A 14,345-nucleotide genomic window follows, 5' to 3' on the forward strand; every position below is an offset into this window, starting at 1 on the left:
TGTTATTACCGTCCTTCTTTTTAAACAGATGTATCCTCGTCTGAAGATGGCAGTAGCAATATAACATCGCTGGAAAACAAGTACAGGCGTAACAACTCAATTCCTAATGGACAGACACCCTTCACTCTTTCTCTCAATGTCAGCAAGGCCAGACTGGCTGTTTTCCCTGTCAGCGAGGTAATAAAATGAGATTCAGTCCTAATATTTAAACCTATGTCGTCTCCGATTCGTAATTCAATTCTTATTTCTCCCATTGTCTCTATACTAACCACCCAAGAAGAAAGATCAGCGGAATTCGCCATCTTAGAACCCAGTGCCTGTGCGAAGTCGAAAACACTTCTTCAGATCGGATGATGTGTTTTTAAACCAAGTTTGTGCGATTTGTCGCACCAGTCTTGTTTCTAATGTCTGAGTACGTTGGCCAGCAGAAAGACGAGCCAAATGGCGGGAATCATGCAGAGAGACTTACTGGCCGCCGGGCTTAAGATTCCAAAGTCGACGTCCTTGCACTCTTTACTTCAAGGAAAAGGACTTTTACGTGCACGTTTGTTTTTTACATTCCTTCCGTACATCTTTACTTTTGGGAAAATTAAGGGATTGGACGGAGATGCAAAATTTACAAAATTAACGACTTTACGTTAGGGGCCTTCCACGAATTTTACAAAGTTGTTATTCCTTTGTTATGCAAATAATAAACATACCGTGAATGATCTAATAAACGCCCACTCCCAAATAAACGCCCCTCATCTAATAAACGTTCTCCCTATCTGTTAAGTTTGTATTAAACGCCCCTCTCTAATAAACGTCCCCTGTCTAATAAACGCCCCCCCACCGCCATGTGAAAATTGCTCCAAAATACTAGGAAATGGCAAAATAAAGGAAAATCAATCAATTTATTAATTTCATTGTTTGATTAACATCGGTTTGTGTGTTATGTCATGTTCAATTTCAAGTTCAAAGTAAGGATAGCGATCCTTGATCTTCTTGATCTCGGTGCGCACTCGTTAAAGTACCCTCTTGATTGTAGCAAAAAAGAAAATAAAAATAAAATAAGAGACGTTGGAGTGCAAAAGCCGTCAGCCCGCAGTCGAAATTCTGTTAACACACAAACGTTTTTGGCATATTGTATTAAAGGTTACAAGAATAAACGCCTCTCTCCTTTAAACGCCTCCCATCTATTAAACGCTCCATCTTGGACCCGCAAAATTTAATAAACGCCCCGGTCGTTTAATAGATCATATACGGTATTCAAAGCGGCGCTGCGGACTTTACAGCAACTGCAACTCTGTGATTTTGTAAATTTTGTTGCTAAGTTCTGTCCTGAACATATCTAACAAAAAATAGGGTGCTTAAAAACTTTGAAAGTTGCCATTTGATTGACACTTGGCAACGGTTCATTTATGTAATATGGAACGTGTGACGCGTTATGTTGTGGCAAAACGGAGTCACAATATTGCTATAAAGCACGTGTTACTGGTGCATGCGCGTCATTTCACAAAGGATATTTAATGTGTTTCTCTCTTGAGATGTTTACGAAACACGCTAGAGTTTCAAAAACACCAGACAACTACAAAATGTACTTCAACGTGATTGATAACTTATGTCCGCTTTTATATTTCCTGCTGATTTCAGGTTTCATGGTCAAATGCACATCCCAAGGATTCTAGTTCCTCTTGTGAAGAGGTGCTCGGAGAAATAGTGGCCGAACTAAGCGACGTTACATTTTTCATAGCAGCCTCTTACAAAAGTCAAGTTGATCTCAGTTACTTGTTCCTCCAGTCACAAAAGGTTTCATTTCAGCATGCACCCGTCGTACCACAGTATGCCCACTCTACCATGGAGACGGCGTTTAACGGTGCAGAACTTTTGTCTACTTTGTACCACAATGAACCGGGAATAAGACAAGCGGACGGAAAAAACCCTGAACCGATGTTTGCCTTTGCTATTAAAGTTTCTTCCGATGCTGCCAAGGATATCAAGGTAAATAGTTAACGCGGATTGTGTTTAGCTTGGGTTCTTCTCTAGACACTGGCAATAGACCTTATTCACGATACCCGCCATCTTTGCACGCCCTAAAGGTTTGGTGGGAAAAAAGCAATGTCACGTGGTTTCTCCAGGGCAAACAAATTATCAAAGCTGCCAATGCAAGAAATCACGGTCGAGTTTGTTTACTGTAGACAACAGAAATGAAAGAACTTATCATAATTAAGCCGATAACCTCAAATTATGGGTAAAAGTAGGAGCCGAGGTAAAAGTAAACATCGTTCCTTCTTTAGATACTGTAGCGACCGTAGATGTCCTCACAGGAAACAATAATGACGTAAATCTTGTCGAAACTCGAAATGTACTTTTTGCTAGGCTCTTAAATCATCGTCTTGTTTTCATCGTATAAACAAACTTAGCTTGCGAGCAAACTCTCCTATTTGGGCGAGCGAAGCGAGTCTCGCGAGAACGCGCGAGCGAGCGACGTTCTCGCGAGGCTCGCTTCGCTCGCCCAAACAGGAGAGCTTGCTCGCAGGCTAAAACAAACTTGACCGCGATTTCTTGCATTGGCAGCTTTTATAATTTGTTCGCCCTCTGAGAAACCACGTGACATTGCTTTATTCCCATCAATCCTTTAGCGCGAGCAAAGATGGCGGGTATCGTGAATAAGGTCTGTTAATTAAATAGCATTGAAATGAAGGGTATGCGTGTACAATGTACCTTTCTAATTTGGAGCACCAGTTCGAGTCCTTTTCCGACCTGTCGATGGATTATTTTTTCTCGGTAGACCCGGTTTCAAGTATTCGGCCATGCTGTTAAATAGCCAACTGGTTGCCTCCGGCCAGTTTGGACTTTTAATTCATTTTGTTCTGTTTGGATTACTGGTTTCTTTTTTTTGAAGCTCCTGTAAACTAACTGGAAAATCTATGATTTGCACATATACCACAAACAAGGTAATTACCATTGACCGTTTGTTGTGCGTTCAAATGTTCTGGGTGTCCAATGTGGAACGTTAAAACCAAGAACTTGCGAGAGATTCCCTTTTAGCCAACTCTCTTCTTAACTAGTTAGTGTATGTCAAGTCGTGTTACCGTTAACTTTGCAGGAAATACTATTTTCTCTGGGACTTCGCAGGAGTACTGTTCGGTACAGAATGCTTTCTTCTAAGCAATTGTGGCTCACACAGGTATGTGTTATCTTTCAGTTACGTTTAACTTTCTAAGAACGTGCTCGCGCTTGCATTCTGGGTACAGCGGAACCTCGATATAATGAACCTCTATATAACGAAATCCTCACGGTGTAACGAGCAATTTTCTTTACCCCCATTAATACTAAAATGCAGTGGAACCTGGTTACGAAATCGTCGCGGTATAACAAACGGTTTTCTTTACCGTCAGTAACAGTAAAATACAGTGGAACCTCGATATAACGAACCCCTATATAACGAAATCCTTGCGGTATAACAAACGATTTTCTTTACCACCTGTAACTGTAAAATACAGTGGAACATCGATATAACGAAGGGCCAAGGGATTAGCAAAATTTGTTCGCTATAACGAGGTTTCGATATATCCAGGTTCTTTTTCATATATTTTACTATTACTGTGGTAAAGAAAATCTTTCGTACCGTTGTCCCGAGGACTTCGTTATAATTATAGAGGTTCCTGACAGTATGTCTTTTAGCCGGCCATGCTAATAATGATCATGGCATGATCTTCATGACAGTCATATCAAAGTATCCTCAGGAGTGAAAGACCGCAAAAAGATTTGTATTTCCATCACATATTACCATGAGGATATTGGCATTTTAATGTGAAAGCTTCATTGACCCAGTAGTCGAACACCGTTACAGATGAACATATATTGAACGACCACCATTGGGTAAGGCACAAGTGGCCGCTTGTTTTACTGACAATTTTGTTCACCGGGACAGTTAGTAAAAGCCCCGCTTAGTTTGTCGTTGTCGCGTTCTAATGAACATGTGGATTTGTTTTTGCAGCTCAAAGACTTCTTTGATGTGAGGGATGATCCGGTTCTTGGTTTCAGTCCCCCGGCGGTCGTGACAGTGTTTCACACTCATGTGTGGGAAGGCACTATTGATTACAGGTTGGTGCAAGTAGTGAGGAGATAACCGCGAAGACTCCCGCACATTTAGTAATGTGATAATGGTTACGATCCCTTCCCGTTGAAAAGGGACATTGCATTTATTTTTTTGCTTTGTATTCCTGCTATAACCGTGTAAACGTACCAAACAAGACTTTCAAAAACGTTGATTGACATGATTAAATCGACTATTGTGAATCACATTATCGATTATAACTTTATGTTGGAGCCGTCCTGTATAAATTGGGGAGCTTAAGCAGCAACGACGACGTCAACGAGAACGGTAAAAAAACAAAACGTTTTGATGGGCAAAACAACAGCTTCGCACGTGCATCACACTTTTTTGTCCATTTCTTTTCCCTCGCTGCACGACGACGACGTGAAAATACCTAATTTCAACGTAATTTGGAACACGTGAACAGAATACAACGACTTTCTTTTTCTTTTCTTGAACGTCGATACAGTCTCTTAGAATTCAACTCCAGAAGACATTGCCAAGATTCATTGACGAACTCAACTAGACTAAATAAGCGGTTTGATGCAGAGCGACTTCACATTCTTATTGACGTTTTCGTAGCCGTCGGCGTCGTCGTTGCTTAAGCTCCCTATTAACTCACGAGCGGCAGGAAACTGTATCTTCTTGTGTGAATCTGAATGTTGTTTAGTTCGAGTTTTACGTGTGTTGTTTGCAGGCCGATTCACCTTCCATTGCGAGTTCTGGTCACCATAGAAACCTTCAGTGTTTCAAGTAACATCACAATTGAGTCCACCGTCTCGTTACTTAGGTAACTCGTCGTTTTATGACTAACTTTTCTGAATTTTCCCCTTATTTGAATGCTGAGAGGAGCCAACTTTCACTTTTTCTTCACTTGTCAAATAACAAAATAGCAATGAATTTCGTCTGACGCCAATATTAAAAACTGCAAAGCTCGGGTTGATCAGTTGATTTAAAGGTACTTGAAGATCCATCAGATGTGGCTGATGATACTAGAGTATTGTTGCAAAAACGATACTGAAAGCTTGTTAGCACTGAAAGACGTCCGTGGAGGGGGAGTGTACTCCCTTATATGACTTATACGTGGATGTGCCGCTGTACAGGATTTGGTTTTTTATCTGTCTACCCTAATGGGGTACGCAATTTCGCGCAAGTCTATCTTAAACAGTGTACGTGTCCTTTGTCCAAAGCAGGGTTATAAAATTGAGGGTTTTGTCCTAAACAGGCCATTTATTTCGGAATATTTTTGTCCTAAACATGGTCAGGGTTTCAAACCTTCAGCGTCTCTCCTCTTCCCAAAAATGGTCGATTACCCCCGCCCCCCATGAAAGACACTTGGACATAACATCGTCCTTGTGGATGATGACCAGTTGCTGCTTAATTGACTGTCTGTTATATACAGCTGACTCCTACGATGAGTTAACGTTTTTGTAAGGAGTGGCCATGAGCTATTTTTGCGTTTCTTCCTGTGGCAGATTCATCATCGATGACGCTGCATTGTACCTCTCTGACAAATGTAGTGGATCAGCCAATATTAAAAGTAGGTTTATGCTTTGTGATGAAACTTGATGAACATAAATTATAACATTATTATCACAATTAGAAATCTGCAAGAGAAAACTACTGATGCATGACCACCGTACGTTGATGTTCAAGGATGGTGTAAATCATCTTTTTAAAGTCCAAAGCCTTTTCAAAGCGCACTATCGGATTTTGCTTTAATTGAAATGATGCATCAGTTATGTTTTTCAAATGTTGCCACCCCCTTGCACTATTTGGGTGATATTTTCAAAGACCTTTTTATTTCTGTGTATCCCTTTTGCCGAGTATTTCAAATAATAACAACAAATACAATGAGAGAACTAATACGGAAGAAAATAGTTGACTTTCCCATAATCAGTGGCACATATTCATCGTACCGATAGCTTTGTAAGGATCCTTTTTTTGTGCTTCTCTTTATTCCATATGACGGCGTCCATGTGATGATTGTTTTTGTTTTTTTCCTACCCCTTCTGTGTTGATATTGATGAAGTCTTGTCGCCTTTCAGATTATGTCTGTGTTTTAGATCTTGGAATGTTCGAATTGTCTCTCCTGACGTGCGATGGCAGTGAGAAGGTAAAAAAAGAACATAATTTTTCACCGATACCCCTTTGTAATCTTCTGAACGTTTCCCATTGTTAGAGCGGTTTTCCACTGAATGTCGAAAGAAATTTCTAGTTTTTTTTTTTTGCTTGCATGTCTACGTCTTGTGATTTCACTGACGAATAGCGCGTCATTTTCTCAACCATTGAGATGTATAGCCACAAACTATGCTGACTCGCTTATGTGCGCTGCGAGATCACACTTTTGTTACCTCTCCTTCCCCATCTCCCGCACGCTTTAACTTCTTGCAGCCGGAACACAAACGCGGCCCCTGCGGAGAAGAGAAAGATTAGTTCATCTTTTAATGTAACAAGTAACATCTTTGATTAACTGAATGCGAACTTTTCACCAATCAGGGTCACCCCCAGGTGGAACTGCGCATGTCAAACAATACAGTAAACATCAGAACGTGTTCAGACTCGTGCTCAGCTCTGCTTCAGTTGATACAGTACATTTCAGCAGATGGAGACCTGGCACCTAGTTATGAGCAGGAAGAACCTGACACGACTAAAGCACCATCCGTAAGTACAAGAAGTAACTGTAACATAATAAGAGGAGATTTCAGGAAGTCTTCTTTCTTGAGGCCGGTAAACAATCCCTTGACTATTTTGCTACTAACCATGAAAACTATCATTGGAAGGGAGTATCGGAGGTGAGGGTGGACTTTGGAGGTAGGGTGGGAGTGAGGGAGGTGGGGGGAGGGTAAAAACTAAAGTTATAGACTTAAAACGGTGGAAAGCAATTTTGAAAACAAAGGAGAGCCGGCTTAGCAAGGCAGGTTGCCAGTGTAAACAAAATTCGTTTGATAGCCTTTAGCAGGCGTTCAGATTGTGGGGACGGCGCTCTCTGACTTCTCGCCGCACTCCACTATCTGAAAGCGTGGTACAGGCTAATCGTTAGTAGATTCTTGGTTATTTTGCGTCCATAAAAGGGCCGATCCAGAGGAGGTGACTAATTTCTGCATGAAAACAATGAGCCGAAGGCAAGTAAACAATATTTTTAACTTCCTTAACACTCCTTTCATTTCCTCCTCATTTTCTCAGACTCCAAGCCGCTGCCCAGCTGAGCCGCCAGTCAAGCAGGGGTCTGTTGATGAAGGAACACTGAGTAGTATCATGACAGAGGCCATGGTAGACACACACTCCCTTGAAGAACCTTCTTATGACAAGGTACTGTATCAGTCTGTGTTTAGAAATGAATATTGTAGCCTGTTTCAGGGGGCGTCAATTGGAGCTGTATTTTTGCCCGTCTCCCTCTTTGCTCCTTCCCCTCTAGAATATAGTGACGTATTGAGTACACCCTGTACGAGTTGAACCACAGGAAAAAACGGATTATTTGCAAAGATTGATTCTTACATGCTTATGCCTTAGCACGCGCAAATGACCACATACTCGTCACTCTCCTACGACCTCAAGTTTTAAACCTTGCCTCATTGGATTTAGTTAGAAAAGACTTGGTGAACGCTGCAGCTGTGGAACTGTCTAGTTTTGGATGCACTTGGGAGGTTTGCCAAGTACTCAAGAAGCTAAAGATGCTCAAAGAGAGCTCTTGCGCTTCTTTTGTGCTTTGCAGCTTCCGCGTGCATCTACAACTCGGTGATGGCTGCACGTTACACGTTTGTTATTAATACAAACTGTATGGCGTCACGTCAGATAACCAGACAAAGCTGCTTCATCTGCCGACTTTTTTCATTTACAGAGTTTTAAAGGAGAATTAAGCCACCAGCTATCCAGATCACCTAGAAGAGATCTCTTCTTGTTCCCAGACGATGAGCTGCTAGCCAATGCAGTAGAGGATTATTACCCGGCTGAAGATAATTCGCACGCGAGCTTAGGAATTCCAGGAGAGCCAGAGGATGAGGAGGACGACAGTGATGACGATTTTTGTATTCTAGAACATCCTGATAAAGAACCCGAGGGCTTGAGTCATGAAGTCATTATCAAGTGTTTGACAGATGAACCAGTCAGCATTAAGGAAAATCATTTCACTGTTCCAGTAAGTAACATCAGCCGCATCCATCCACGCATCGCAGTTTTCATTTGATATCTTTGATATCTTGTCTTGTCTTGTCTTGTCTTGTCTATCTCCCATTGGGAATTTCGCCTCCGACATTTCGCATTTCGAAATGCTTCGAACCCTTTCAAAGCGCCGCAGAATTTTTGTACTACGAGTAGGAATTAGTAGAGCGAGCCAAGGCGAAAAGTCCGAGCGCGCGGGGGCAACCCGCGGGTGTTAGTGTTCGCGTTTTTCGCAGGTTCTACCATGTCTGAGGAAAACAAGGGAATACAGTCTGAAGTATTTGGAAAGAGAATTGGCCACGTTCGTTTACCTTTGTATATACAGCCGAACCTCCGCTAACGGCCACCTCTCCACAACGCCGGCCACTTTTTTTACGTCCGGGTGAACAAAAAATCCATAGATTGACTCTTGTTTAAAACTTCTGTACAACGGCCACCTCTTTACAACGGCACTTTCTTCTGTTCCCAAGGTGGCCGTTGCAGAGAGGTTCAACTGCATCATATAAAAGCGCGATCTAGTACCATTCGGTGGTATTATCATGGCTTTGACACCAAGACCGTTGCCCATCCAAGAGTGAGTTTTAGACTGGTCTGCAGAAGGAAGAAAGCCTTATCTCATTGCTTATAACACACATCCAGCCTCGGTAGTTGCAGGGTTTCATAATACGTAATTCTTTGTCCCACCTAGATGGGTCCAAGTGATCAACTGAGCGCCCCAAGTCATTACCCGCCAGCAGTGTTCTGTTACACTTTAAAGGAGATGTCAGTGGTGTGGCGATTGTTTGGCGGCAGAGACTTTGGTGGAACTCCCTCACGTACCCAGAGAAAAAAGTGAGTGATGTAAAACTTTTAACACTTAAACGATTACCGACAGTTTCTTACACTGTGTTCATCCCGCACAACCTCGTTCCCATTTTCTAAGGGAAAAGCCCTGGAGACTAGGTTACCTTCCTTACTGCTCTGCGAGTCGGGCGGATTAACTGGAATGTAGTTACTAGGTTTAGTTAGGGATTCAATATGCTGAGGTCCAGACAAGAACACTGTTAAAAGAGTGTTTAAATCAAAGGAGAACCAAATATTTTCAGGGAGTCGAAGTGAAAGAATTAAAAACCTCTGCAGATTTTGAATTTCATATTACCTGCCCTATGGCAAAGCAAGGCAATGTCTACCTGCTTCCTTCCTAAGAACACCAAACTTGGACCCCGTGTTTGGTTATACTTTAATACCCTGATATAACAAAGTGCGAAGGGACTGGGAGACGTAACATCGTAGTTCTGGCATGTTCCGGTAAATTGGAGAAGATCTTTAAAGTGAAATCTTCGCTGTAAGGTTTTTCGTTTTAACGTAAAACAGACATCCTTGCTCTTGCTTCGAATTCGCCAAAGACTTATGATCAATTGCCAAGCCTCTCAGTAGCAGTTTTCCGGCCCAAGGATCACTTTTAAAACTGCCTTCAGGCTTGTGATGCAAGAATAATATAAAAATTAGGTAACGTCCTCATCAGTGACATGCGAAATGCCTAAAAGAGTAATGTTGCATTTTACTATTAAAGGTGACCCTTGACTAGGATTTAGATAAAATTAATTATGTACCTTGGGGAAAAGACACAGGTTTTTTACTTGGACGATTTTCTATTCACAGAATAAGTTTTGCGCTGGATGAAAAAGGACAGGCAAGAGATTGTTCGGCTACTGCAGTCAGACCCAGTATATTGCTTCCTAATAATATCGCAGCTAATAGCTCGAAGAAATTCTCACGCACTAGTGGAGGACCCAACAGAAATAATGACGTGTTAATGGAGTTTTATTTGAACAAGGTCAGTGAGCTTCTGTTTGCACCAACCTTGGGGAAGGTAAATTTCCATCAGACATTGCTTGGTTAGGGCTGTCACCAAGATTTCAAGTTGCTGGGTAAACCGTAAAATTCCGAAAATAAGCCCCACCAAATGTAAGCCCCCCAAACCGGTAACGCAAAAAACCCTCCGTTAAATCTTCACTTCAAATATAAGCCTCCCCCGGGGCCTCTACTTGGAAAATTGCCCTCAAACACAAAGTAAAACGAAGCAAAAACAGTAAATTTACTTCCAACTATAAGGCTAGCCCAATCGATTTTGAAACGCCCATTCGAATATAAGCCCCTCCAAAATAAGGCCCTCAAAAAGGGCCTTTGAAAAATATAAGCCCCGGGGCTTATTTTCGGAATTTTACGGTACAATAAGTAGGCGAAGAATCAAACAGCTAGGGATTTCTTTTAGATCAATTTTTTTCTATTTTCCTTTGAAAGTAGCTGGGGGCCGCGTTCATAGTAGCCGGTAGCCTGGAGAAATCCTCGGCCCCCACTTCTTTGACAGCCCTGCTCGGTTGTTATATAGTTGGTTATCAGGAAGATACTTTGTTGCCCCATCATCTGTTACCCGAGGGAGTCGACTTTTTCTAAATTGGTCATATTCACTCTTGCAAGCAACCTTTCTTTTTAACAAGATAAAGGAAATATCACAGAATTTGTAGATTATAGTGAAGCAGCCGCCCAATAACTTAAGTTTAAGGTAATTAGGGGAAGTCCTGTCTTTAATGGCGCATTTCAAAGTGTCCTGAGGCAGCGAGTCTCAAATGAATTTGTTTTTATTGCTGAATTGCTGTTCTTTGGCGTCCAGTTGGTTGGTATTATAACTACAATTTTATCACTTATAATCTGGCCATCAACAGTAAAACTGTTCGTTTGGTTTTCGTATCCCTCGAGTCGGAAAACATTGTTATCGGCAACGGCTTTGTTGATTGAACAAGTAGCACTCTTTATTTAGCTGTTGCTGTACTAGTGAAGCGATTACAGCGGTTTGAAAAACAGTACCCTTTGACGAACAAAAAATTTAAATGAGTAATTAGGAAATAAAATTACCCGAAACGTTATTTGTCCCTATCAGCTGGATTGTGACAACGTCACGTTTGTTTTAGCAACTATACCGGGAAAGACGAAAAAGAAAAAAAAAAAGAACAGCTCGAGACACAGATGACAGGCTAAGTCTTTTCAATCAGTTAATAGATATCTTTTAAAATCAAGCTATTACTTTCTGAAAGAGATCTTCATTCTTTCTGACCTCTTTTCTTTTCTTTCGCATTACCTATCATACTAACGTACAACGTGTTAGACTCTCCTTAGTGATAAAGTTATGAAACTAACATACGTATATCTAGCCGGATTTTTGAAAACGTTACCGCCAAATGGACCTTTTCCTTTCAACAGTTTTTTATTTTCGGTCAAAAAATCTTCAAAGTAGCCATTAGAAAAACTAAGAGTGCAACCATTGCTTTTTTCTCTTCTCCTCCCTTCTTCCTCCTCGCTCTTTCTTTTTCTCCTTTCCTTTTCCTTCGCTACGGTGATTTTGAAGCTCATCGGGCCCAAAAAACCCCTGCCTTTTGACGCCTTTTGTACTCAAATGACTGCGAATTTCGTCATTATGGTTTTCACAAAACCGGCTTGATATGATTAAATACAAAATGTGAAAAATAGTTAAATAGCTTTTGACTCTGTTAAATAGATATTAGCTGTTAATGGAAATCATCAGATATTTTTTGTCATATTCTTACTGAATAAAAATTGAGTCTTCATGCATGCCGTTTGAAACCACCTTCACCCGAAAATGAAAAGAAAAAAGTACGGTAGGACACCTGTGACTTGTAACTTTCCGCTTTAACTCCTACAACAGAAGTTTCTAACTATGTCTTTGACTGCTTTTCTGACTTCACCGATTTTCCAGCAATAAAGAAATGGGTTCAAAGACGAATTGGAGTAAAGAACTGTAACAGTTGCTGTTATTAGAAGCAAAGAATCCTTATTCGCACCAGTGATTTGTATTATTACAACAACAATGATAAAAGGAACGAGAGTTAAAACGAGTACAAATTGTACCCACGCCATGCTAGAAACTGTGTTCTTATATTTTTTGATGTTCAGTTGAATTCCTGTTCCGTTTGACTGTCCTTGCTGATCATGAACTCGAGCTTGATGACGCCGAAGTCTGTAAAATATTGTCGTGTAACAGAAATTTGCGGTACTACCGCAAACTATTAACACAACTACAATCATAGGCAGAGTGATTCTCTCTCCTAAAGTTAAATACAGGAGTGCACCTGTAAGGCCAGTAAGCCATGTGCAACATACAACTACGCGAGCTCGCTTGAGTGTCACAGTGTGTCTGTATCTTAGGCCCAAGCGTAAAGCGAGAAGTCTGTCGATACTTATCGCAGCCGGACTAACGAGTGATGCTCCACCAGCGATATAGTTGACAACTTGATACGCGGTCACCACGTAGTATTCAGTGTTCGGATCTACCCTTGCAGTAGAACCCATTATTATTGTTATTGAGGCGTGGAGCGGTTGTACAATTAGACCAACGCAAAGATCCATGACCGCCTGGTTTTGAAAAAGCAGTTTTGTAGGTGGATGGATAGAAGAAACCTTTTGAAGAGCTATTATGATCAATGTATTACCCAGAGATGCGGCAATGGAAAGGCAGATGTCTAAACCTGAAAGAAATATAACGATTCCTGTGGGCATGAGTCTTCTTGTTTCGTTCAGCTCATTAGTGTAGTTTTCATATTCAGTAGAATTTACGGTCATTCTTCCTCTTAGTTGCGTGAAACTCTACATATATTGTTGGTTGACTGGCTACATTTAACGCGACTTGATAAATTGTCGGCCTTTTACGATTTTATTCTTGCACCTGTGTTTTTTAACATTTGTTAAGCGTGCGTGTCAATTACTACTACATAATTGTATTCAGCGATTAGAGGGCGTGAGGAAGATTCTCGATTGGTAATTAGGCGACGGGGAGCGAAAACCTCAGCCAATCAAAATGTGACTTTTGCCAGCAATAGAATACGTGTAAAATGTTACTAAAGCTCAATTTATAACGTTCATGAACGACGCAGTTCTTCGTTATATAAATACCTAGCGACAAGTGAAAGAAGGAGCTTTCCAAAAAATTTAATGTGGGAAGGTCATTTTCTTTCAAGGAAAAAACCTGGTTTCAGTCTTCGGTAACAAACCTTTTGGTTTTTATTCCTGTCACCTTTTTTCTTTGTTTAGGAATAATAGTTAACAAAATGATCGTCTCGGGCAATTCAAAATCATATAAGGAATAAGACACTGTCATTATTTTCATTCTGTTTTTAAAGACATCCTGGCGCTGGTGTGTAATTGTCGCAAATATATAATCAAATGTAAAGCTCCGAAGAAAATGTTAAAATATATACACTTAACTCCCACATTGACGTAGTTTCACAGTTCCGTAGATAACCCTACCTGTATCTTCCTGCTACCGTAATTGTTCTCAGTGAACCAATAACAATCCAAGACTTATTAAAGATTCGTTCTTATTAGCTGTGTTGGCCTCTTAAGGGCGTTGATTGCCTAATCCCTTATAATTTTTTTGGGGGGGAGGGGGGAGTTTGTTGTCGCCCAATGACTGCTCCTTAGGTAACTTTGTCAAACGGCAAACGCCAGATTCTAGTTGATAATAAAACTTCTCATTATAGAAAATGAGCAGATAAAGACTAAGACAATTCTTATGCATGACTCTGGCGTAAATATACTGATATCTGTGCAGACATAATGAACAGTAAACGATAAGTAAAAGGAAAACTTGATCACGTTCTAGGAATTGACGTATTCCTTTTACCATAAACTTAACTCTAAATCATTTCTAATATTTACATTGTATTTCCCTTAGATTCGTTTGCAGTACGAGGAGTACCCTGAGCACACAGAGCAAGCCTCCAGACTGGTGGTGCTCGTGCAAGATGTAGAAATAAGGGACCGCTTGGCTCATTCACAGATAAACAAGTTCCTTTACCAGTACACATCTGAGGCCTGCCCTAAACAGTCCCATGCTAACATGGTGAGGGACCTTACTAGTTTTTGGCTCTTCTAGGGTAACTTGTAAAATTTTGCGAGAATCTCAATTTTGAGCCAAGGATATCGCCTCCTATGATCGTACCCAGTGGTGAGAAGAGGTGTCTCTAATTTTAGACACAATTCGAACAATTTTTAACATGTTTTTTTTTATGTATGGTTTGGTGTTTCCAGGCACATTGGCCACCAGACG

General features: G+C 40.9%; 1 protein-coding gene across 1 annotated transcript in view; it reads left to right on the forward strand.

The window, feature by feature from the left end:
* Nucleotides 1-14,345, forward strand: part of LOC140943282 (autophagy-related protein 2 homolog B-like) — a 35,682-nt gene that overhangs the window by 15,202 nt on the left and 6,135 nt on the right. Inside the window, exons 19-31 of the mRNA XM_073392356.1 lie at nt 29-177; nt 1,633-1,980; nt 3,089-3,169; nt 3,983-4,089; nt 4,779-4,871; nt 5,557-5,621; nt 6,130-6,197; nt 6,581-6,745; nt 7,268-7,393; nt 7,923-8,219; nt 8,931-9,073; nt 9,884-10,058; nt 13,971-14,138. Coding sequence (XP_073248457.1) covers nt 29-177; nt 1,633-1,980; nt 3,089-3,169; nt 3,983-4,089; nt 4,779-4,871; nt 5,557-5,621; nt 6,130-6,197; nt 6,581-6,745; nt 7,268-7,393; nt 7,923-8,219; nt 8,931-9,073; nt 9,884-10,058; nt 13,971-14,138 — 1,985 coding nt within the window. The remainder of the gene's footprint in view (nt 1-28; nt 178-1,632; nt 1,981-3,088; nt 3,170-3,982; nt 4,090-4,778; nt 4,872-5,556; nt 5,622-6,129; nt 6,198-6,580; nt 6,746-7,267; nt 7,394-7,922; nt 8,220-8,930; nt 9,074-9,883; nt 10,059-13,970; nt 14,139-14,345) is intronic.

The sequence above is a fragment of the Porites lutea genome, chromosome 7 (assembly GCF_958299795.1).
Source record: "Porites lutea chromosome 7, jaPorLute2.1, whole genome shotgun sequence".
NCBI lineage: Eukaryota > Metazoa > Cnidaria > Anthozoa > Scleractinia > Poritidae > Porites > Porites lutea.